This window comes from Epinephelus fuscoguttatus, linkage group LG16 (assembly GCF_011397635.1).
Source record: "Epinephelus fuscoguttatus linkage group LG16, E.fuscoguttatus.final_Chr_v1".
Classification (NCBI taxonomy): domain Eukaryota; kingdom Metazoa; phylum Chordata; class Actinopteri; order Perciformes; family Serranidae; genus Epinephelus; species Epinephelus fuscoguttatus.
Genome location: NC_064767.1, coordinates 5,137,575 through 5,163,547, shown reverse-complemented (window position 1 = coordinate 5,163,547; position 25,973 = coordinate 5,137,575). Strand labels below are relative to the sequence as shown.

Sequence of the window (25,973 nt, the reverse complement as noted above, 5' to 3'; positions counted from 1 at the left end):
TGTTCTGACTTTTATGTCCTGATTTTTTAAACCATATCTGATCCAATTTATGAGTAAGACCATGTTTTGTCTTGCTGGATCGTCACACTTTTAAAACAATTCCATCAATCACTTCAACAGCAGCGTTTGCTTTTCATAAAGTCAGGTAATTTTGGCACAAACTCTACAACTAAATGTGAATGGTAAACCTTGACGTCCACATAATAAATACATGAGTTACCGGAGACTAAATGCCACGGAGTGTTTGACTAAAAGTCAACAAGCAGACAGATGAAGGAGTGGGGGTGGACAGGAGAGTGCATCCCAGTGGGGCGGATGGTTTCAAAGACAGAGAGGATCAAAGTATCGGGGATCCATTCCGGGTCAATGGAGCTGAGATTCCGAGCGCTGCCCTCCGATTCCTGTCAAGCAGCTATCCGGCCAGACGCCCAGAGGGAGACGGTGGGACACAGGGAGGAGGGTCGGAGGAGGTCAAGGCAGAAGAGAGGAAGAAAAGGACAGTGGTGCTGCAGTGATGCTTACAGGCCAGTAGTCACAGCCTGAGTCCGAGACAAAGGGAAGGAAAGAGAAAGGCCCAGCTCAGAGAAACTTAGATAAGAATGAAATTCTGGGAGAAACATTTGTACGCCTTTAACAGACCATTAAAAGAAGCCAATATATATTTTGTCCCACTGTGTATTAGGGGTGTCACAATATTGATTCTGAATCAAGCATTGATTGAAATAAGCCTTCAATTTCGATCATCAAAATCTAAAGAAGGATCAGCGATTCTTACAGTTTATTTTTCTCTCCAGCCCTGCCTACTTGCCTGCACTGGGTGGCATCAGCTCATAATGCTACCGGAAAACAACATAACCTGAGGAGCTGTCAAGTCTCTATAGGGAGTGGAGGGGTGGTAGATGGGTCCAATAAACACAGAACTTCACCCAGACACCCAGTGTTTGCTTCCCGTATGAATGTTGAGCCAAACCACGAATTTATTCCTAAACCTTACCATGTGCTTTTGTTGCACAAGGACATAAACGTAAATACAAGGTGTGTTACGTGTGGCTCTGCATTGCACTGATATATTGTGGTTGTTTTCCCTACCTGTGTCCTTTTATAGTAGTGTAGCACCTGACAGCAGTTGGCAGGAGAGGATAAAAAAGGAGCTGAGGGGCGGAGTGTGGGGAGACACAGTAAGTGTGTTTCCATTAACCCTAGAAATGTGCAAAACCTAAACATCGCATTAAAAAAACTGGTGATGGAAACACCTACATTTCGAAAAAAATCTCAAATATCGAGATAAAGTTTTTACACTCTCATGAGGTGTTTTTTCAGACGTGTCAATATAGTCGTATATCGCAAAAGTGTAATGGAAACACTTTTTTTGCAAATACACGTCACCGGACATGACATTGGCGAATTCCTCGTTCACAATCCTCTCCCAGAAATCCTTTATCCGTGGTCGCTGCCACACATAAGGACTTTGCCTTTGGAATACCACTTGCTCTCTTTGTCTTCGGTTGTAGACTACTGCAACAGCAGCAGTGGCAACCGAGATGATTGTTCCAGCACTCAACAGATTTGGAATGTCCATCTTACTTCTGCAAACAAAGTGGAGTCTTGCAGGACAAGATTTTACGAGAATTACGGCTCATACGCAAAACACCTTTTAATGGTAACACCTGCAAGTCTCATTTGTACTTAGTCGAATCTTTAGAAATATCGCATTTATTTTGCACAAAACTGTAATGGAAATGTGACTACTGAGACACAGCGACACATGGTCACAGCAGCACTGGAGTAGTGGGGAATGGTTTTCGTCCCAGTTAGTTCCCGGCGTGGATTAGATTGTTGGGCTTTGTTATTTTAGTTTGGGTTGGAGATGACCGGTAGTTTAGTTTTTGGATTTTGTCTGCCTACGGTTAGTTTTTAGTTTATGTAGAGGGATGAGCTGGGTCTGACGGCCCACTGCATGGTTGGCCCAGTGACCTCCCCATTTTTTGGATCTCTAACCCTCTTTTGTTTCCTAAGTATGGTTCTCTTTCTTGTCAATAATAAAACGTTGTTTGCCTTTTCACTCCCGCAAACTGGGTCTGGTGTCCATTCATATGTTCTAGTCTTCAGTGGAGCCTTTGTCTGTTAAGAGAGGCCGTAACAAGGTGTTTTACCAATGATTTAAGTTCATTTTGAGACTGTATGCATCTAACAAACAGAATTTTGTTGTATGTATTTTGAAAAAACGTAATACATGTTGCGTGTAAATTGACATTGCATCCCAGAACGTCAACAACAGACACACCCAGGATACCAAGCATGTCATATGTAGCTGTCAAAAGCAAACTGAACAAGCAGTGGTATGTGAGGAGTTGGGAGTGAGAATATGTGGACACAACAGCACTTCAGAGATGACACAGTTTAAAAGCTCAGTGTTGGATGTTAGCCAACTGCTGCTGTGTTAGCTTGTGCTAACCGGAGGAGAGCAGCGCACAGAGACGGTCTTTCAGCTCTGCTTCAAACGGCAGCAAAAGGTGATCCTTGACGGCCAGCTGTTGGCGCCCCCCCTCCTCCCAGGAATCACCACAGTTCTGATCATTATAATAACGACGGTCTATAAACCTGTAAACCACAATGCTGTAGGACGGGACTTCTGAGATTCGCCCAGCAGGTATGTGATAGCTTGAATGCTAACGGTTGATAAACTAAATGTCTCTCCCTCTTTTGTTTCTATTTCTACACATTAAACGAGACACAGGGGTTAATCAAGCTAAATCTGCACCACTGTGCGCAAACACCAATCTAATATAAACATGCCTGAATCTTTAATGACCTCTCTGAACCTCCTCACTCATCAACAGAGCAATTTATTAAGCAGCAGATGATATGGATGCTTTCTTTGTCTGCTGAGCAATTAGATTAGAGCAGAGCAACATAAGCCAGTAGAGGTTTCATTAATTAATCCAAGTGTTGTCTCATATTAGATTTTTTTTCTTGTCCTTTATGTTTTTATTGCAAATGACCAAAATCAATTTTCTGTCCAGGGATAATAAATGTGAACTTTTTCCCTCCTCCCTGTAGGAAGAGGGCCAGAGTGAGAATGATACAGCAAAAGGCTGAAGATGCTTTGTCAGGACTGAGACAGAGGAGGGAGGGGCGGAGAGAGAGGATAAGAAGGCAACTGAGAGAGAAGGAAACAAAGTTGAGCACAGAGGCTGTAAATTCAGATTCAGAGACGTTTCCATCCACCTGTTTTTATAAAAATCTGGGTGAAGACACGTAAATTTTGAAGAGTAGCCACAAAAATGTTTTATGCTTGGCCGAGGTAAAAATGTTGATATATTGACGAAGACAGAAAGACTGATGGGGGAAGTGTTTTGGTGCCTGCTGCCTCCATTTTACTGTTACTGACCTCTCCTCCAGCAGAAAGCCCAGATATATAAAAAGGGAAAGAATAACAAAGGTGGGGTGTCTGGGATGAGACGGTGGGCCTTGTTGCATTTTTAACACATTTTGCCTCCATGGCGAGCTGCTATCCATCTGTTTGTTTGGGTTCAGCGCCAGTGCCTCATTTCATGTCGCATTTCTACTTGGTTTATAGTCACACTGTGAGATGGCCATCCCAAATTTCTGACGCTCTCAGTATTTTATCCCAGGCTGTCTCAATGGCCGTCCTTGAACCTCTCACTGCGCAACGTAGGACCACCATTTTAGAGCCAAGACCAAAGATAGCACCACGTTTCTTTCTCGTTGATCTTTTGTCGGGGGCAGACTGAAATCGCACAGTACATAGCAAACTTTACATGTCTTAATGAAATGCCATGATTTATTTGGTGGGCTACTGCTGCACAGATGACGTACATTTCTTTTTGGGTTTTGCAGTGACAGATGACATTGAATGTTGTGGTTGTTATGTCACTGATTTTGGAGCTTCAGACCGCTATCGACATTGATAACATTCTGCTGGTCTGCCACGTCCCATGGGTTGCCAGGTTTGTGCGCATTTCACTACTAGTTATCCAATCATGATTCAAAATGTATCTTTTCAATATCTTGAAAAAAATGCAAATATATAATTTAAAAAAGTCCGGTCATGTCATCTGTCTCAACCCTAAGGGTGCTTTCAGACCTAGAGTTGTCTTGCTTTGGTCTGAATCAGGGACTCATGTTGTTCCAAAGTTGTATAATTGCCTAGAGTTGGTTCGTGTTCTCACAGCAGCATTTACAAGAGGACCAGATCAAATGCCTTGTGTGAGAAAGCTGCTCTTGATTGGTCAGAATTTCCATGTGGGAAAAATCCAGGAAGTAAAGCAAACGTTGAAGAAGAGTAAGATAAATGGGACACTTTCTAATGTCACAATGGAGGGACAACTACGCAGGTTGATTTTAGCGCTGCTCATCATGGACTATATTGCTGTCATTGTTCATTTTAGTCAAAGCATACAGTTTGAAAACGAGGCGCGGCTCCAACTAGAAAACAATGTTTTGATGCATTGGATGTGCTGAATGTGCATATTAAGGCAGTACAGGAGGAGGTGCACATTAATAATCCTCCAGGACTGTAACATGCTCATGTTTAACCCAAACAATGTGTCATGTGACTGCAGTTGCTTCACATCCAGGTCGGAACACCTTCTCACCACAAACCAACCGCACCAGAGTTCCTTTGGAACTGAGACCACCTCTTCAAGAAGGTCTCGGTCCGGTAGTTTTGGTGTGTTCGTACCTGCCCAAACGAACCACACTGAGGGGGCAAACGAACTTGAGTTTGATCGAACCGAAACAAACAGGGCAGGTGTGAAAGCACCCTAAGACAAGTCTCCATGATTACAAAGTGGAAGTCAAATCGAGTCTTTTATCAGTGTTAGAATCAAGTCGCAGGTCCTCCAGTTAAGTCAAGTAATCTGAGGTGAGTCCCCATTTCTGTCATCTGAAAATGTAGTCCTGTCACGTACTGTTCAAAATGTTCTCATGCAGGTAACTGATTAAAAACAAGCCGACTGAAATTTTATCTAGCTGCAATTTCATAAATTTCCCCTAAAAATTGTGCAACAATTAAATCTTGTTGTCACTACATACAGAAAGTAAAAGCTGAGAAGAAGAGTGATTGCAAAAGGATAGAGCAGATCGGAGTAGCGAGGAAGTAAAGGAGAGGAAGAGATGTGGGGATTATATTTTCTTCCTACTTCTCAGATGGTTTAGAGGAAACCAGGAGTGGATTTATCAAAGCATAACCACAAGGACTTATCATCTCAGCTCCGCTGCAGCAGTATGCAAATCAGGTTTTATGGGTGAGGGGGCGTCGACATGGACTCTTACTACTTACTTCGCTTATTTAACAACTCCTTCAATTACCTATCTTTTCCTCTGTCTGTAGCTCTCCAACTTTCTACCTGTTTTCACTTGAGTATTTTTTAGAATATACACCAGTCTCTCTAATCGAACCTCTCAGCCTTTTAATACCGCTTTTCTCTCTCATGCTGCTCTTTCTATTTTTACTCACAAAGACTTTGAACATCTTACAGTACCTGTATGTTCTTCCTCTTTTTACCCCCCCCTCTCTCTCTCTGTCGGATACTCCAGCTCCATCTCTGCTGCTGAATAGGCAGATTAGCGGAGGGAAAGGCGGCTGTGAATGCCGCTGCGCCTCTGTCTATTGACCCACTATCTAAGCTTGAGAGAGGCTGAGAGGGAAATATAGCCCACTGTCTTTCTCTTTCTCTCCTTCCTCAACAGCTCCACTGCACCAAACTGAGAGTATGTGCAGCCTGGCAAATCCATTAACCACTGATTGAGTCCCATTTTATTTGAAACATTAAAAAATGAAACAACTGCAGCCGTGGGAGGCGCAGCATAAAGAGGTAAAACTGACAGGAGAAAGATGACATGAAACAGAGGCTGTGCAGATGGAAGAGTGGAGACTGGAGCCAAAAATAAGATTTCATCTCCCCTCGTTTTTTTTCTCCTCCATCTTTCCTTCACCAGCCCTGGCTGTCTGTCTTCTTCCCCTGCTTTGTCCATCACGTCAGACCACTGTGACTTTGAATCAGTCAAACAGTCACTCAGTGGTCAAGCTGTTCCTCTCCTGTGCGAGTCGTCTCTCGAAGGCAGGCACCATGTGTGAGTCGTCCACTGCAATTTGGCTGACAAGAGCTGTCAGCCACTCTCACAGCAGTGAGTCGCCTCTGTTCACTGTCATTGTCAGGACTCCTGGTTGGATTATTGGGCCAAGAGTCGTACAAAAAATGATTAGTTTATCAGAGACTTTGCTTTGGCTTTAACCACGGCGATCTGTGTGTTATGTGAGCGTGTTTCCGTCTCGCTAGATCAGGGGGAGAAAAGCATACAAGAGCTTAGAGACCTCCTCTACTTCTGCAGCTTGTAATCTCATCACACAGACCAGCCTGTAGAGAGAGACAGAGAGGAATGCTCAGATTGGAACTCAGAGCTTGGCTAGTACAAATTAGGAAAGAAAAAGTGCTCACAATCTTTGATAGGTCCAAACTGTCCATGTGTCAGTGTGACAGGATAATCTACCTGCTGATTGGAAGCCTTTTTACATCTGAAGTGTTGTTACAGGTGCACCGAGACTGTGCCATGTGTGACATCTGGTGTGACAACACAACCTGCACTTGAAAGATGAATACTGCTACTTTTCTGCCAAAGAGTGAAAAGCACTGCAAGTGAAGGGTGCATGCAGGTGGCTTTGTAACAACGCCCACAGACACCTGTTGAAAATGTTTTGTTCTCACCCACAAGCCTTCAACAGCTCTACTGACTGGGAATGAGACGACATCAAGGTGTCACTTTGATGTCTTGATTTTTTGAGAAGTCTATCAATTTTATCATGAAATTACATGTTTGGGATCCATCCATCCATCCATCTGTCCATCCATCCATCCATCCATCCATCCATCCATCCATCCATCCATCCATTCATCCATCTGTCCATCTATCCATCCATTCATCTATCCATCCATCCATCCATCATCCATCCATCCATCCACCCATCCATCCATTTGTCCAACCATCCATCCATCCACTTGTCCATCCATCCATCCATCCATCCGTCTGTCTGTCCATCCATGTATCCATCCATGTGTCCATCCATCCGTCCATCCATCCATCCATCCATCCATGTATCCATCCATGTGTCCATCCATCCTTTTGTCCATCCATCCGTCCATCCATCCATCCAACCCTCTGTCTGTCCATCCATCCTTCCATCCATCTGTCCAACTGTCCTTCCATCCATCTGTCTAACTGTCCTTTCATCCATCAGTCCAACCATCCCTTCATCCATCCATCCATCCGTCCATCTGTCCAACTATCCATCCATCTGTCCATCTGTCCAACTATCCATCCATCTGTCCATCCATCCATCTGTCCAACCATCCATCTGTCCAACCATCCATCCGTCTGTCTGTCTGTCTGTCCGTCCGTCATCCATCTGTCCATCCATCCATCCACCCATCCATCATCCGTCCATCCATCTGTCCAACCATCCATCCGTCTGTCCATCCATCCATCCATTATCCGTCCATCCATCTGTCCAACTATCCATCCATCCATCCATCCATCCGTCCATCTGTCCAACTATCCATCCATCCATCCATCATCCGTCCATCCATCCGTCCATCCATCCATCCGTCCAACTATCCATCCATCCATCCATCCATCCATCCATCCATCCATCCATCCATCCATCCATCCATCCATCCATCCATCCATCCATCCATCCATCCGTCCATCTGTCCAACTATCCATCCATCCATCCATCCATCCATCCATCCATCCATCCATCCATCCATCATCCATCCATCCATCCATCCATCCATCCGTCCATCTGTCCAACTATCATCCATCCATCCTTCCATCCATCCATCCATCCATCCATCCATCCATCCATCCATCCATCCATCATCTGTCCAACTATCCATCCATCCATCCATCCATCCATCCATCCATCCGTCCAACTATCCATCCATCCATCCATCCATCCATCCATCCATCCATCCATCCGTCCATCCATCCATCCATCCATCCATCCCTCCGTCCAACTATCCATCCATCCATCCGTCCAACTATCCATCCATCCATCCATCCGTCCAACTATCCATCCATCTATCCATCCATCCATCAGAGACCAATAAATTCAAACGGTGGATAAAAGAGGCCATTGAGATCAGGAAGCGGGCAAGCGGCACCATCAACCAGGGCGAGGGGGCATACACCCTCTCACATACCTGGGATTCCCTACTCCAGAGAACGACCAACAACGTGGGAGGCGTGGTTGGCCTGACAGACTGTGATTGGTATGTCAGGCCTGCCAGCTGATATATGACACGTCAGCAGCACGTCAGATGACACTTCTGAGGAAGACTGGAGTCTCAGTTGAAACTGTCAAGCAGGTAAAACACATGTCCTTACACCTTGTCTGTGTGAATATAAGAAAACCTTAAAATATTCTAAATAAGAAGACAGTATGAACTTTATCAATCTATTCACCCATCCATCCAGACGTTCTTCTCCCCAGTAGGGGTGGGCGATATGGCCCTAAAATAATACCACGACTCTATTACTGTAGGCGAAATGTTTCAGTTGCTGAATTTGATTTAATAACTGTTTTTCTGGAGTGTGGATGTTTAGAGGTAACACTGTGGCTTTTTATGATGTAATTCAGCCTGTCATTACATGCTGACATACGTCTCATCACTGCTGCCAACGTATTGGCTCATCCAGGTGATAAGGTATCTACAAGTTCTGGGAAACTCCACTGAGATATAAATGTTTTCTGTTGGGAGGTTTTGGTACCAGAACATACACAATGCCTTGTTCTTGGTCAAAGGCCTGAAGCAAAGTACCTCCTGACACAGAGTGAGACAAAGAACCAGCAGGACAGAGTGATGAACATGAGTTAAGAAACTGGCAGCAAAGAAAGTATGAAATGTAAAGCTGGTGCTTGAGACTTATTTTCGCCTCCTCTGAAACCAACATGGGTGTTTTCTCTTTTTCCTCCCTTTTACATATAAAGGGTCAGTTATTGGTAACACCTCAGGGGAGCAGAGCAAAGGAGGACGAGAAGAAAACAAAGAGAAGAAAGAGAAGACAGTGCGAGGGAAGGCGAGCTAAAATAGGCTCCCTCATCGAGGATTCCTCTTGAAGTGTCTCCCACTGAGGGTGGGCGGAGCTAGCCCGCAGTGACTTCACGTTCATACATGCTAACATCAATGGAGGACTGCTGTCTGACCCTATGCAGAGTGTTCTCTGGGGAGCAGGGGTGGGAGGATAGAGGGAGGAGAGGAGCCGGAGACCGGGGACGGATGATGGGTGGGCGATTTTTTTTTTGTTTTAAGTCGATGACTTTTATCTGCTCCTTGGTGTGTTTGAAGTTGTTGAATGTGTGGTAACATGTTTGCATGAACAGTGCTTGTGCTTGTATCTGTGATCGTGACTGACTCTCTGATCACTACACAAAGACACAACCATCGACTTAAGGCTTCAAACGACGACAACTACTTCATTGATTTGATGAGAAAACAACAGAAGAGCCTGGACGTCCCCCAGAGACCAGCAGCCTGACTAGAACCGACAGGCCTCTTATTGGCCTTAATTTCCTGGAAATTAGTCTGCTGCTGCTGTGATGAGCTAATGTCCAAAACATCAGGTAGTATAAGGCGGTGAATAGAAACACTGACAGAGAAGTAACACTGCTTTCACTCCGACACGTGGACACTGACTTTAAACAACTTAAATGTTCTGAAACTGCAGTTCTGTCAGCTGAAATTACGACGCTGGACTTTCGCCAATGGCCAATCAGATTTTTAAAACATAAAGCTAAAATATATCTCCTGGCGTCTGTTTGGGTTTATGTTGGAGTTTTGGCAGAACCAGTCGTGTTCAGCCAGTTTGTCTTTCAGACCAGTGCAAAGCTCCTTTTTAAGAGCTGAGACACTCAGTTATTCTGTGTGAGGTCTTGGAGCAGGGGTCGGCAACCTTTACTATCAAAAGAGCTTTTTTTTGTGATCAAAAATAACAAATACAAATCTGTGTGGAGCCTGGAGGAGGAGAGACTCTGCACCGTTAGGCTCCAAGATTATATCATCTTCTTATAGTTATCTTTCTCAAAAACATTGATCCGAAGCCATTAAACAACAACAACTTTATTTTAAATAAAGTTGTTGAAAATAATTCCAATATCTATGTGATTAAAAATGTTGTGAAGCTCAATTTTGAGACTGTTATGTAAATTCCTTTCCAATTAACAATAAATAGAGCAATTTCTGATGAAACCACATCAATTTCAGGCTTAAAACACAAATTTTCGGATCAAACTCCGTCCCCTCCAAGTATGGATACGGATACAGATAATTTACTTGGTTGAACAGATACAGATACAGATAATGGTGTACTCGCTCATCCCTAATATGTAGTGTTGGCAAAAATTATTCCTTGTTTATTATATTACATGAATGCCGCTGTCACACTGAACGCAGTGCTGGACCCCCATTCAAACTAATAAACTTCATATAGGAAAAAAAAAAACCTTGATTGGTTGAATATTTGTATTAAACAGCCAAATCTAATTTAACTAACATGATTCTGAGTCGGGTACAGCCCTAAAAGATCACAGTAGGCCTCCTACAACACTTGAGGTAATCTCCAAGTTCTTAGCACCATTGACCTTTTAGCCCCTTTTACACTGCCAGATTTTCGGTGAATGTTGAGCCGAGTTGATCCGAGGTGCCCAATTTTCCACCTCGTAGGGTAGACATACTGGCTGAACCTTTTTGGTTTTAAAAGAATGAGGCGCCCTTCCGCCACGGGAGGAGCTGTTGGATGACACCGCATGTGCTACCCACTGGTGGTGGATAAACAGGAAACAGCTGATAGCAGGAATTAGCGAGCAGCTAGTAGCAAGAGGGAAACACAAACCTGACAGACACTGTAAAGATGAGCAACTGGGGAGACAAGGAATTGCACGCCCCTCCTTGTCCTCGCAAACCGTCAGATGACGGGGACGGTGAAGAACGGGCCGACTTACGAGAGAATCGCGGAAGGACTGACCAGCCGCGGCTTCCCTCCCACGTCACTGTTTACGTCACACGCTGAGCTACACGTTTTGTTACTTGCTCACGCCCCCCATTGCCCCGAAAAAGGCACATTCTGCATAAACAAAAGTAGGTAGGCGGCATTTTGCTGCACTCCCTGATTTTGTTTCTATACTGCCAATGCTGAAAAAAGACTGATTGGGCTTTCCTGCAAATTTGCACACTTCCTGTTTAAAAAGGGTGACTGTGACCTTTTAACAAGTGCAGACTGAGAGTCAACATCTGCAAAGCAGCCAGGAACAACGTAATCAGCAAACAAACTTCAGATCAGACTCATAACACTTACACAAAGTAGATATTTGCTGTATCTGTAACATTTACTGTCTTGCAGTTGCTCCTAATGCACTTGTTACCACTAACCTATCCAGGTTTTTTTTTTTTCAAATCATCCTAATTACCCTACCTTTTACTTCCTGTCTCCTACGCACTCATTCTCACACACACTGACACTTCTCCCTCCTCCGTACGAGACTACAGTCGCCACATTTAAAGGCTTCAACATAAAGCTCCGTCTATCTTGAGGAAAAAATGCTTTGTTGCAAAGTGCTTCATTTTCCGTCTGCTCTGCTCGTTTCCTCTGTCAGGTACCCGCCGCGTTGAAGGCTTTGCTTCCTGCCTGGAGGAACAGAGGCTTCTCACACCTGCTCCAGTTACATACAGTCCACTTTCTAAAGACCAAAACTACCAACAGACAAACTGACAGCAGTCTCCCACAAAAGCTGCAGGGGAGAAGGAAAATATAAAGAGAGAAAGGTCTGGGAGACTAACTGCATGAGAGGTGGACTGAGGTGGAAGATGAGCTGGGGGGAGAGAAGATTGGCCTCATGCTGACGGAGCATAACGCCGCAGGCCTCGGTCAGGTCTGTGAGGAAGTGCTGCTGGCTTTTCAGTGATTTCTACAGCCGCGTGGTGGTCGGCTGGAGCGACTGGGGGATATCGCGTGTCGTCCGTCTATAGCCGCAACATGAGCTCAGACTGTGGAAAGTCAGGATGTCTCATTTAGGGGAACAATTGATCCAACAGTAAGTGTTGGATGGAAACCAAGCAGCTCCAACCACATCAGACCTTCTTTAAAAGGTGCCATATGTCAAGAGTTTCTCTGAATAATTCATCATATCACAGTGAAAGACACATGCTGATGCTGAAAGAAAGAACATACTGCTATCACAATATGAAAACAGCGTGGTTTTAACTGTATGCGAGAGATTCCTGATCTGCAAAATATCCGTCATGTTGCTCCTTTCCTGTCATTTATTTAGTGTTGTTAAAGACTGCAGCTGTATTTTAGTACAAACCCTCCTTCCAGCAGTGAAACAATAAAAACACAAAGCAGCTGACATCGTCCTTAAATAAAAACGCACACACTATTTCTCATTCACTGATTGTTAAATCCAGAAAAAAAGTTTAAAACCTAAAGATGTTCCAGTAACAACATATAAACCAGAGCACAGCAGAAAATCCGAAGATAGAGTGAGTGTATTAATTTTGTCAGCAATTAATTGATCTTCACAACCAGGTCTCACTCCTAAGTCGTCAAAAAACTGGTGTTTGGTCAGTGACTTCTGGCGTCAGACACCAACGAAAAAAGCCGTTCTTTCACATCGGTATGATACGTGTCTAGCTCAGCAGCGACAACAAAAGTTAAGGTAGAGGTCTGAGTAGGGTGGGCAGGAGGGGCAGGGGACGAGTCCCAAAACTAACAACCACTGACTTTCACCCAGGAGGCCGGTGTTCGCCTCCCGTCAGATTGTACAGGCCTTTGCATTCTGAGTCTGAAATTGTCGCGCATAGAAAAATAAATACGACCCACGTTGTGTCAATCACGTTTGCACACTGAGTCTGAAACTCAAGTCCGTCATTCAACACAAAAACAGACCTAGGGTCTAGGTACCATGTCTGAAGGGTTACTTTTGGATCCAAAGGTACCATACTGAAAGTCTGTGGTGCAGCCGTGGCCAAAGACTTTTGTCTATGCTGAACCACACTTTTATTTCTTGGCCTCTGAATGTGGTTTTCGCATTTGGACCCTAAATATGCACTGTTACCCCTTTTCCACCAAAGCAGTTCTAGTGCTGGTTTGGGGCCAGCGCTTAATTTGGAACTGGTTTTCCTGTTTCGACAGACAAAAGAACTGGCTCTGGGCCAGAAAAAACGGTTCCAGAGTGGCACCACGACTAGAAGAAAAAAACACATACGTCACAAGGAAGGCAGGGTTATCATGAACGCATCGAAGCAACAGTGGTCTGTCGAGAAAACAAGCTGTCTCCTTGCCTTATAGTCATCGGCATGCGTCAGCTGCACAAATACGTGGTCCGCCATCGTTGTTGTTGTTCCTTCGAGCTTGGCGCCAGGGGGAAAGAACGACTTAACTGACGTATACATTGACGCAATGACGTGGCACCCTAACCACCTCGAGCCATGAAAAAGCAAATTGGTTCTCAGCTGGTTCGCAAGTTGAACCACCTGAGAACCAACACCAGCACTGGGACTGCTTTGGTGGAAAAGGGGTATGACTTGGTGATTTATAGGTTAAAAAGAAGGAATGAAAAAGTTAACAGTTTGAAAGTCTACTGTAGACTGTTTACAGAATATCTGTCATTTTAGCAACTTTTCAAAGAAGACGATATACTTTATTAATCCCTGAGGGGAAATTCATTTTTTTCAATCTGTTCTCATACACACACAGGCCTGACACACACACACACACACACACACACACATGCACAAACAGGACCTATACATGCATTATATGGAGAGATGTCAAGAGTGAGGGAGCTGCCTTGGACAGGTGCCCCAGGTAGTTGGGGGTTCAGTGGGTTCAGGAGGCAAACTGGCACCTCTCCAGCTACCAGTCCATGCTCCATACTTGGTCTGTACCGGGACTTAAGCTGTCGAACCTCTGGTCCCCAAGCCTGGTTTATATGAACTGAACTACTGCGGCCCCCAATTCAGTGACTATATCTTACTTTTTACTTTCTTACTTACTTCTTTCTTACTTACGATCTGCCTCATATTAAAAAGTCTTGATCTTCAAAAGAAATGAACCAGGCTTGAACTCACAGAAGAGGTCCTCTGACCTGCAGACCACCTGGTTACCACTCTAATGTGTCCTCAGTGTATCTGGATAGCAACACACTGTTCCAGAACAGATATATAGACTGTGGATAAATCCACACATCAAATGTGAACTTGTCAACCGTATGACTCAGTGAACTTGATGACTGAGCATTATGTGATTGTAGAGTGAAAAACATGTTGCTGCAGTCTGATTTGCAGAAGAACAGCACCTACAGAACACTAAGAGAGAGGATAACACCCACAGATACCATGGACCAGAGATGTGTGTTCACATCCGAGGCATTAAACTGGTGCTTACGGGTTGAGAGAGCTTGGCCTTTGGTCCAGCCTGACTGCAGATATGACTCACAGGGCTTGAACATGTAACCTGTGGGCTGCCTTCGACACCACTAAGCTACCTGCTATGTGGCTGCAGACACAGCAGCAGAACACATTTCTAAAGATGCCTCAGATGCCTTCACATTTTAGTGTGTTTATTCTGCTTTTGTTTAAACTGCCAGAGCCTGTTTTACATGTGAGCTGATGGGAAGCCGCCGCGAGGCACACAAGAAGCACCGCTCGTTGCATCTGGAGCCTTCTGAGACATCGTTGAGCCGCTGAAAACGGCTCAACTTGTAAAAGGATCACACATGGTGTGGACTGCATTTTTTGTGAGCCTACAATGACGAGGCTGTGGAATTTCATGGATTGTAGACAGCTGACAGTTTACAACAACGGCGACAATCAAATAAAAATTAAGAAAACACCAGTAGGACGGTTGATGTCTGCTACACTTAATCGTAAAAAGGAGCATTAGCTGTGTCTGGTAAGTGTCTGACAGTTGGACATAAATACGGTCTGCTGAGAGCGGCAGCTAATACAGCTGGTCATTATGCACCTGCCTTTGTGAAATTATCAGCGCAAAGTGTGATTGAGGCAGCACTTTTTGCACAATAAAAACCATAGTATTGTGCACCACCTTACTGGGCAACACATGCCGAACAAACAAAGACACATTTAAGAGGCCAGCATCAGATTAGAAAGCACAAACACCAACGCAACACTGGAAAGGTTGATCAGAGAAAATATGGTTAATGGACCCAAGACGATTCACAGAAGGCTGGGACACGCTCTTTGACCCTGTGGGAGCTATGGGGTACGACACCTGCGTTTGATGTTGGACGGTTTCAACAGACAGTGCTAGAAATATCAATATAGATTACTGGATGACCTGATCTACCTCCTGAGCCACAGCCGCCCAACGAAATGGCACAGAACAAGTATAAAGTGTATTAGAGACACACAAACAAATATCAAACCACAAGAAGAGATGAAACAACACATGCTATAATGTCTGCTTGTCTGTCTGTGTGTGTGTGTGTGAATCATACCAGACTGTCCTGGTGGAGGGATTCCAGACGGGACTCTGGGCAGATACATCAGCACCGTCAGAACACCTGCTCGGCTTCCCCAACATGGCTCCATGGCTATGGGCTTCGGCACTGCCTGCGAACACACACAAAGGTGTTAAGAAACTAATACACACACGAGACAGATAAATGCAAAGGTATAAAGTAGTATGAATCAAACACCATAAAGTGGAAAACGACACATTTAATGCCAGATTATGGACAACAGAAAGACCCGATGTTTACACCACCAGCATCAGTGTGTAGAGGAGAGTGCTCCTCTCAAGCTAACAGCAGCTAGGTGGTATATCTGACGGATGTAGCACACACCCAGAGCTCATGCTCACTCTCCAGATCCCTGCTGCCGCCTCCCCAATGATCAAAGCTCCCAGTTAGGGGAAGCAGGCTGACTGGCAGCCTGTGGAGATCTGCCTGCTGTGCAGCTAATGTGGGCAGGTCGGAAATCAGTCTGTCTGTGTCTCTAGGTGAGTGTGCAAATACAAACGTTAAGATATCAGCTGGCTAATCTAAACATACAAGATTACCGAGACTGTCTCTAAATCATTTATATTCGTCAATCACATCCTACAAGTGAGAACTGTACTAAGCTTGACAGACTATGAGACTTTCATTTGTTTATACTTCAGAAAATGGAGCCCAAACTCACAGTATTGTACTTTGTAGTATATTTATATTATATTTTTTGTATTTTTGCAGATTCATCTAAAAAAATGAAACCTTTTAAATGTATTTTCAGCTGGATTTTCTACGTTTCCAAAAGCAGATCCAGATCCAAAAACAGATTAAAGAGGTGCCAAGGACACTATGGGATAATATAAAGTAAAAAAAACACCAAATATTTGCACAATAAAGTGCCAACTGTGAATTAAAAACTAAATAAAAATAACCATCCTGCACAGTATCTTTGTGTCTTATTGTCTGCATAATGATATTTAATGGCTGGGATTGTGTTTCCTTACATCTCAAAACACAACCAGGAGAAGAGTCATTGAGCTATCGATCAGGTTTGACCCTCCTGCCACTCTGTACCACAGAGGTCGCACAGATAGACCCTGTTTATTACTGTGGTCTGTGGGGATGTGAGACAAGGACACACACACACACACACACACACACACACACACTGTAAACAATATGTATATAGGTAAAAAAAGAGCTCACAGTCTTGTCCACTCATCTGTTCTCTTATTACACGTTATTCTATTTTACAAACACATATTTAAACCAACTCTCTGATTACTTCTTTATTCATCATTTCCGATCGCCTCTCTTTCTCTCCTCGGACTCGTCCTCTTGTCTCTGAGTGACGAGCAAATCTGTCAGTTCATGTGACAACTGGGAGCCTCAGATGACACTGAAACTGTAGGGATTTTATGTTGACATGACAACCAGACTAACGGTCACACAAGCAGTGGTCCTGTGTGACTGTTTAACAGCCGTGTATGAATACAAACTGTCCATTTATAAAGTGCAGTTACTGTATGTAATTGATTTATGTGTGGGTTTTTTTGCTGCATATCTGACTCTGCAGCATAAACCCTTTCAACCCTGTATACTAGAAATAAAGTTTACATAGTACCAAATCAATTTGCCACATATTTCTTCTCAGTTAATTTAATGCAGCCTAGATTTCTGTTGTTGTCAAAAGTGTTTCCCAGTCCAGGTGATATTGCCTTATACCACAGAAGTCATTAGGAAGTGGTCACAGTGGATGGTGGGTGAACAAAGAAGCAGAGGTTTACGCCCTGTGTCCCAAATGCTGTCATATTTAGAGCTCTAAAGCACTACGTTTAAGGAGAGACCATGGTTATTAGTCAAACATGTCTCATTGTCATGGGTGGTTTGTTACAAAATATCTGGTCATTGTAAAACCAAAGTGAGAGCTGTGTTGTCCGGTGGACAGGATCTCTTGGTGACCCCAGAATTGCGTCTCTGTTCTTTGCAGATGATGTGGTTCTGTTGGCTTTATCACTCAATGACCTCCAGCATGCACTGTGGCGGTTTGCAGCTGATTGTGAAGTCGGATGAGAGTCAACACGTTCGAGTCTGAGGTCATGGTTCTCTGCTGTAAAACAGTGGAGAGTTACAGCCCCAAGCTATGGAGTTCTAGTATCTTGGGCTCTTTTTTTTACTAGTGAGGGTAAAATGGAGCATGCGATGGATCGGCGGATTGGAACAGCATCTGCAGTGATGCGGGCATTGTGCTGGAACATCGTGGTGAGGAGGGAGATGAGCCAGAAGGCAAAGCTTTTGATTTACTGATGCATCTACGTCCCAACCCTCACCTATGGTCATGAGCTCTGGGTAGTGACTGAAAGAGTGAGGCTGTGGATACAAGCGGCTAAAATGAGTTTCCTCCGAAGGGTGACTGGGCTCAGCCTTAGAGATAGGGTGAGGAACTCGGACAACCAGAGGGAGCTCGGAATAGAGCCACTGCTCCATCATATCGAATGTCAAAACTGTCAAAACCCGGAAGTTTAGCATCGTGCTGGTTTCCGGAAGAGAAAGTGAATGTGATTTTTGCATTGCGTTTTGGATTCTGTCAGAAAATAAGCTCTGTGGCTAACACAAGTTTTTGATACTTAAAGGTTTTGTTCAGTGAGATAATCTTCACATATGAACACCTTTCATACCGCATTTGAAGCTTAAATGCGATCGCCAGAAGTAAAAAGCTAACGTTAGGCTTTAACGGACTACATGACTACTCCACGGTCGCATGACTCTTGACATCACCGCCACTAAGCTTTCAACTGATTTCGGACACTTTATTTTAAAAACATTGTATAATGGGGAAATCGGACTGTTTAAGCTAAATAAGAAGCTGTAATGGCAGACTGCCAGCACTCTGGCCTGTTCGGGGGTGATGACGTTTAATGTCCCCAACAGGGTTTGTAGTCGCATTGAGCAACTTGTTAGCAACCGCCTTTTTTACGACACGTACAAGCTTCAAAATTCACAAGTAGGGTATTTACTGACGTGTTTTATGTCGTAGAACAAAACCTGAAACTCGCTTAAGCTTTTGTTAACCACAGACCTTATTTGAGGCATTTTACCAAAAATCCCATTCAAAAAACGGATTGACTTTTAGACAAGAGAACTGGAGGTGCTAAAAGCGCTAACAGAGTTCCGGGTTTACTGGCACACTCTATTTGAGCAGGATGCCTCCTGGATGTCTCCTGTTAGAGGTTTTCTGGGCACGTCCAAGAGGTAGGAGGCCCCGGAGCAGACCCAGAACAGAGGAATTACATATCTCATCTGGCCTGGAAAAGCTTCAGGATCCCCCAGGAGGAGCTGGGAAGCATTGCTGGAGTGAGGGACCGTTCTAGTATTTTGCTCAGCCTGCTGCCCCCTGCCACGTGGCCCTGAATAAGTGGATGAAAATGGATGGATGGATATCGGGTGTGTGGTAGCCTAACAGGTTACAAGTAATGCACATGAGTAAATTAGTTTTCCTTTTTTTGACTTCACTTGCATATTGACTAATTTTCAGTTTGGCGTGTGAGGAGGAACCTCTAGCGCGGATGCCAAGTCTTCAGCTGTGAGGAAAAAGAAGCACCACTTGTCTTTTGACCACGATGCAATGATGATGGAGCAAAACCCAGAACAAGTGGCAGCTTCCAGTGACGATCCCTGACCACATCTAGCTACACTTTTTACACCAAAATCCAAAAGAGGCAACAGTAACATGATGAAGATCTCCACTGTTGAAAACCTCCCCAAGCACATTAAAGTAAGTTGCACAAATTGTAGCTGAAATTGCAGTTAGCTAGCTAACATAAGCTACGTTAAATTTTCATGTGTAACAACAAGAGCTGTTTTTTCATTTTTTTGCACCGGCCTGCATATCTTATAAATATTAAAAGCGAAAGTTGTACTTTGAATAATTTATTAACCAAGAACTTTGTTATTTTTTACTTCACTAGTTTTTTTTAAACAATAATTCAAACTTTTACTTGAGTCATGTTTTATAAGTATAATCATACATTTTCTTGAGTATAGATTTTTAGCACTACACACACCACTTCAAGTCACCAAGGACTTTTTTCAATATTTATAAAGCAAATATATTTCATTAAGTATAGCTGGGTGCTGTGAGATGCTGAAACATAACCGTAAGAAGCTACATGCAGACATCGTGGGGGGAAAAACTGCTTTTATGTATTTCTACCTGGATTTTTGTAGATTTTCTTTTAGTGTGTGTGTGTGTTTACATTCTGAGGCAATAAATAAATAAATAAATATGCTATAAATAAATACTTCCTTAAAAGAGAGCAGTTTTACCATATTTGCTCGGATGAGGTCTTTCCGCAGATTTGGCTGCTCATTGCTGTAAATAAAAACTTTTCTACTCAACTGCCATCTGTTTTTTTTTTTTTTAATTCTTTCTTTTTTTAATTTTTTTTTGGAAAAACAACATGGAAGAATATTGAATGCACTTGAAACTATGAATGCAGAGCCACTCAAGTCCAATGGTAAAACATTGTGGTTGAAACTGCTTGTTGCAGAAGTGCTGTATATAAATAAACTGGACTGCCTTGAAATGAGGGGCTCACAGCACAACTCTGTCAAACACATAAATATAAAGTGAGTCACGGCGGGGAAACCGACCATCTGGGCTCAATAATAGTAAATAAAGATTTGAAACAACAAAATGAGCATCCAAACATTTCATTACAAATAGTGACCTTCAATTTCAAATGCTCAAAAATCATCTGTGCGACCAAACTCCACCGTCCAACTTTTTAAAACTGGATATAATAATCAGACAGAGGCGCTCACACACACTGCAGTGTGTTCACCACCCAGCAGGCATGTATACAGAGTAATTAGAGGACACATCAACACAATGGGCTGCTGTCAGAGTAGTTATCAACTTAACAGAACAACAGTATTTGGACCACCTTGGTACAAACACAGAGAAGGGACACACATACACACACACACACACACACACACACACACACACGTAAACATCCCCTCCGGTGCTAATAGGTTTAAGTGCTGGAGCGTACAGCATAATTAGAGGCGAGAGGCTCCCCTGTTTGTTTAGTGTTTTCAGAGTGTCAGGAAATGATGAATTCCCTACTAACTAAACACACACACACACACACACACACACACACTGTGTTCCTAGAACTTCCTATTAGCAGGCTCTCTTCCTCCTGATTGAGGTAACACACAGACAAAACAATGACTCACTGTTCTGTTGTGAGTTTGTTTCAGTGAGAGGATAAAGAGAATAAAATGGAGGACATAAATGAGGCAAAATGAATAACAGCTGTTTGTTGGTACTGAAATTGCAAACATGTTCTCTTGTTATTGTAAAACACACACACACACACACACACACACACACACACACACACACTTGGACTGTGCATGCACAAATAACTAATGCTCACTTTCTTTTTTACTTCACGGTGGTGACTGTCAGAACGGTTTCCGAGGCAACAACACTTTAGTTTTTCTGTGCGAGAGTGTGTGTGGGTACAGTCCACTTGTTCCTTTGATCTACAGTGCACACAAACCACAACACAATACACACACTCACACACACACACACTCACAAGCATTGCATCATGTTTACGAGACACTATTTCCTGCAGGAAATTACCAGTTAGCTGTTAGAGGTCATTAAAATTCACACTTAAATAAACAGTAATGAAACCTGCAGAGCAGTTAATCAAGTGACTCTTACATGAGTTCATGTCTGTGAGTATCTGGTGTTAGGAGTAACTGCTCAAGCATCAAAACAATGAGCTGTACAGTTTTAAAAAGGTCTGAAATATGAGTAAAAAGTATTTTGAAAACAAAACAAAATATAAATATAAAAATGTGATTGTGAAATTCCACGACTTTTCCAGGTTTTCCATAACTGTGGAAACAGACTTTTTAAAAAAAATATTTTTGGACTTTGTTCAACTTTTTTTCAGACATTTCATCAACATATTTTCTGACATTTTATTTATAATTTTTGGACAAGTTATTAAAATTTAATGAACAATATCAACAATTATTTTCTCACATTTCATCAACATATTTTTGGACATTTTAATATATCTTGTAATATTTTTTGACTTTTTATTTTTACATTTTTTGGATGAGGTATTAAACATTTTACAGACATTTCTCCAGTTTATAATATTTTCTTGGACATTTTATCAGTATTTTTTTTTTTTTTTTTAACATTTTATTAACTTTGTTTTTACATTTTTATTCAAACTTTTTTTGGATAGGTTATTAAAATTTTACAAATATATAATCAATTTTTTTCTCACACATTTCGTCAACATATTTTATGACATTTTACAAATATTTTTCGGACATTGTTTTAATTTTTGGGGGGAAATTTTATTAACTTTTTTCAGTATTTCATTACCATTTTTTAAAGACATTTTATTAACGTTTTTTTCTGACGTGTTATCAAAAAATCTTCGGACATTTTTAATTAAACATTTTTTTGGACACGTTATTAAAATTTTGCAAATATATTATCAACTTTTTTTTTTTTTTTTTGCACATTTCATCAGCATATTTTTCCAGACATTTTTTTTAATCATTTTTTTCAGTCACTTCATTAAACATTTTTTTGGACGATTTGATAATATTTTTCAGACATTTTGTCAGTATTTTATTTTCTGAAATTTTATTAATGATAGTAATAACTTTATTAATTTTAATAATGTGACCCTCTATGTTGTGCTTCACAGGAGAAGTAATAACCAGCGCAGCATCCTTGTGCACTCAGTATGGGAAGCTGTTAGATCATAAGTGGTAGCCAGTGATTCAGTAGGTGCTGTCATTGTCACAGTCTACAGACATCAAGCCTGATGTCGTACCCAAGTTTATTAGATCCACCTCACACACTGTAGCTGCACTGAACTTATAAGACTGCTACGATCTCACAGTCTGAAGCAAACTATTCCTCTTGGTGAGTTTACAACACTGATCATTATTTACAGCAGCGGGCCTACCTGTCAATATGTTTCACACACACACAGTGTGTGTAGTGTGTGTACACTTCCATTAGCAGGTCGACCCCCCCCCCCCCCTCCCCGACACATCACACACCGGACCATTTCATCTGAATAGTTAATAACAGGCTGCTCAGCAAAGTGACAGATCGAACGGCAGAGACGCTTGTGTGTGTGTGTGTGTGTGTGTGTGTGTTTCTGAATCTTCATATGGTGTGTTTCTGCCAGTGTATTGTGTGCTGTGTGTGTGCGTGTGTGTGTGTGTGTAAACGATGAAGCAGAGCCACGGTGACTGGAAGAGCTTTCTCTGGCTCCTTTCCCAACCTAATCACAGTAAGTGAGACAGAGCGAGCAGAAGTGACGATGAAGAGGGAGGCAGAAATGAACAGAGAAGAAAGAGGCGGGTGGGCAGAGAGGTTAGTGAGGTTGGAGGGGAGGGTCAGGTGGGTGGAGTCCAGGTAGCCATTTAAGTCAATGGTAAAATCCTGCTGAGCTGTCTGTCCAGTATAAAAGCTTTCTCAGCTGACAGCCATTAAGTAGAGCTGAAGAGAACAGAGGTTCTGACCTGACAGAGAGGCAGAGCGCGGTCTCTATCTCTCCCTCGTTTTATTTATATTTTAAATATCAAGTGCCACTTAAGCCCAGACAACAGTTTCTGCTGACTGTGTGCAATGTTGAAATTGGCTACTTGGCAATACTGAGCGGCATCAGTCGTCCATTGGATGAAGAATTATTGGAAATGATCCAGAAAGATTGTTGTTTTAAACCGTGCAGGTTTTGGTGCCATCTTTGGTGAATGCCAGATTTCACATTACTGATATTACTAATAAGTATTGATGAAGTCTGACTTACAGGTTTAACTTCCTCTCATTTCTTTCCGTCTGTTCAGTGCCCGCTATATCTTGTATGCTTGTTCTATGCAGTGATCTCTTCTTCTGTTTTTATGATCTGTGTTGCAGTTTTTCTATGAATGAATCTTTTTATGACTGTAAGAAAAAAACTGACTGGTGCACTAATGGTGCAAACTACAGGAGAACAATAGAAAGTTTTTCTGAAAATAGAAAACTGTAGATTTCCTGTGAAAAACAAAATGTATTTTGAAAAGACACAATGCATGTAACAGGCGTAAATTGACACGTCCCAGAATGTTAACAACAGACCCAGCCAGGGTACCTAGCACGTCATATGTAGACGTGAAAGTCCACCAACCAAATGGGGATATGTTACGAGTTGGGAGTGAGAACATGTCAGCTCACCTATTTTCTCTAATAATTTTATTTCTGAGGAGATTTTTACCAGGAAACATAATACCCGAAAAGGTCTCCTCCTCTCCAAACAGACCAGGGGATTTACACTAGTAAAAACACTGAATACACCAGTTTCATGTTACAAATCAATGTTTCTATTTTGAAAACACTCAATGCATGTAACAGGCTGAAGTTGTGAAGTTGACAACACACCCAGGGTACCTTGGATGTCAAATCTCAACGTGGAAAGTCCATGACCAAACGTCAATAGTGAGAATGTGTTGAAACATACTTAAATTATATTCCATTTCTGCCAATATATCCCCCTAAAATCTATACATGGGACCTCAATGTGAAAAGTCTCTTAAAATAACTCCATGAACAGCGCTAAACTACGGCAGCAGCGTGCCAGAGCTAATGGCGTTAACAAGGTGGGGAACTCGAGAGTGGACGCTACACTCTCGCAATGATGTCGTCCTGATATCCGTGGTAACCAATATATGAGTGCAGTGGGATTCACACATGAACTAACACGCACAAGGACCGTCTCACCACAACAAACCACAGAGAAGCTCAGATTAAAAGAAACGCACAAAGGTAGCATGACTTCGCTCTGCACTCAGGACACCATTACTCCACTATATCTTAAATAGCAATCAGTGGTTTGCTGCTTTATCAATGATCTGAATGTCACATACAGAATCTTTAAAGATGATTCTCAAAGAGACAAAATCGAACTGTATAAGGATTTGTAATGCAGTAAATGCTCCATCCATTTTCATCCACTTATCTGGGGCCGGATCATGGGGGCAGCAGGCCAAGCAAAGCACCCCAGATGTCTCTCTCCCCAGCAACACTTTCCAGCTCCTCCTGGTGGATCCCAAGGTGTTCCCAGGCCAGATGAGATATATAATCCCTCCAGCGTGTTCTGGGTCTGACGTAACACCTCTACTCCGAGCTCCCCCCTGATGTTCGAGAGCCGCTGCTTCTTCTTCAAAAGAAATGCCATATTTGGACTCTGATCACTTCGCCCGGTATGAGAACACCAAGGCCGCTCCCCTGCAGCCAGACCTGCAGTTTGGACAGAGCCGTCGACCTGTGGGCCCACCACCCACTGGGACAGGAATCATGTTTCCCTGCATTGTGTGCCAGGTGGCAGGCAGGGGCAGGGTCCCGGGTGTGCTGATCCCTGGCCACTACTCAACTAACGTCACTAAGTAGCAGCAGTCACAGGACAGCATTAGGCCCGTTTCCACTGAAGAAGTTCCTGGTACTATTTGGGGGCAGGAACTACTACAGGAACGTCCTCTCGCTCGGCCCTCTCAACCGCCGTGTCTCCACTGAGAGAGCGGAGTAGAAGGAAGGTTCCTGTAAAGTTACGTTGCGCGACCATTTTGACTGGGGCGACGTAGGGATGTAGTTAGCTGTTAGCCATTAGCAGTGTCTGTATTAACTGAATAACTCAATAAACAGTCCGTGAAAAAATATTTTTTCCAGCGGATGTCTTAGTTACAACATGATTGAGCTAACTGGAGTAGTTTCATGTTGTATCCGACAACGGGAGGCTTTTAACAGATGACGTCCTGATGTTAGCTTTGCTGCTGCTGTTAGCTGTCCCTGTCAGCTGATGCTTTCTAGACATCGTGATTTCCCAAAACTGAATAAATACCACACATAGCAACACAAAACTGCTTTGCTAGCTCAATCATGTTGTAACTAAGATATCCGCTGGAAAAAAAATTTTTTTTCACGGACCGTGTATTGAGTTAGTGAGTTAATACAGACACCGCTAACGGCTAACAGCTAACGGTTAGCCCAGCTAATCTACGATAACCATAGTAATTACAAAACGTCACATCCCGCCTTGAGTATATCCAATCAGCACCAAGTAATCCCCAAGCCCCAGCCAGGAGTCTTTCGGGGCCGTTATGAGTACCTACTTTGAGGCAGGGACTTGTTTATCCCCTGTAAAAGTTCTGGAACTCTGTCCTTTGGGGGTGGTTCCTGCGGTGGAGACACGCACCAACGGCCCCGACCCCATAAAATTACCCCGAAGTTCCTGCAGTGGAAACGGGCCTATTGTGCTTTTCTGTGTACGTAAGTAAAGTCTGAATTTATCCTTGTTTCTATTCTTTAAGAGGCTTTTGTCCTACAGTTGCAAAATAACAAGTTTCC

The 25,973-nt window shown here is 43.0% G+C and overlaps 1 protein-coding gene across 2 annotated transcripts in view; it reads right to left on the bottom strand.

Annotated features, from left to right (window-relative positions):
- atrnl1a (attractin-like 1a) overlaps window positions 1–25,973 on the bottom strand; it is a 439,798-nt gene that overhangs the window by 10,465 nt on the left and 403,360 nt on the right. For both annotated transcript variants that reach the window (XM_049600219.1, XM_049600220.1), the window contains one exon: window positions 15,539–15,653. In XM_049600219.1, coding sequence (XP_049456176.1) covers window positions 15,539–15,653 — 115 coding nt within the window. The remainder of the gene's footprint in view (window positions 1–15,538; window positions 15,654–25,973) is intronic.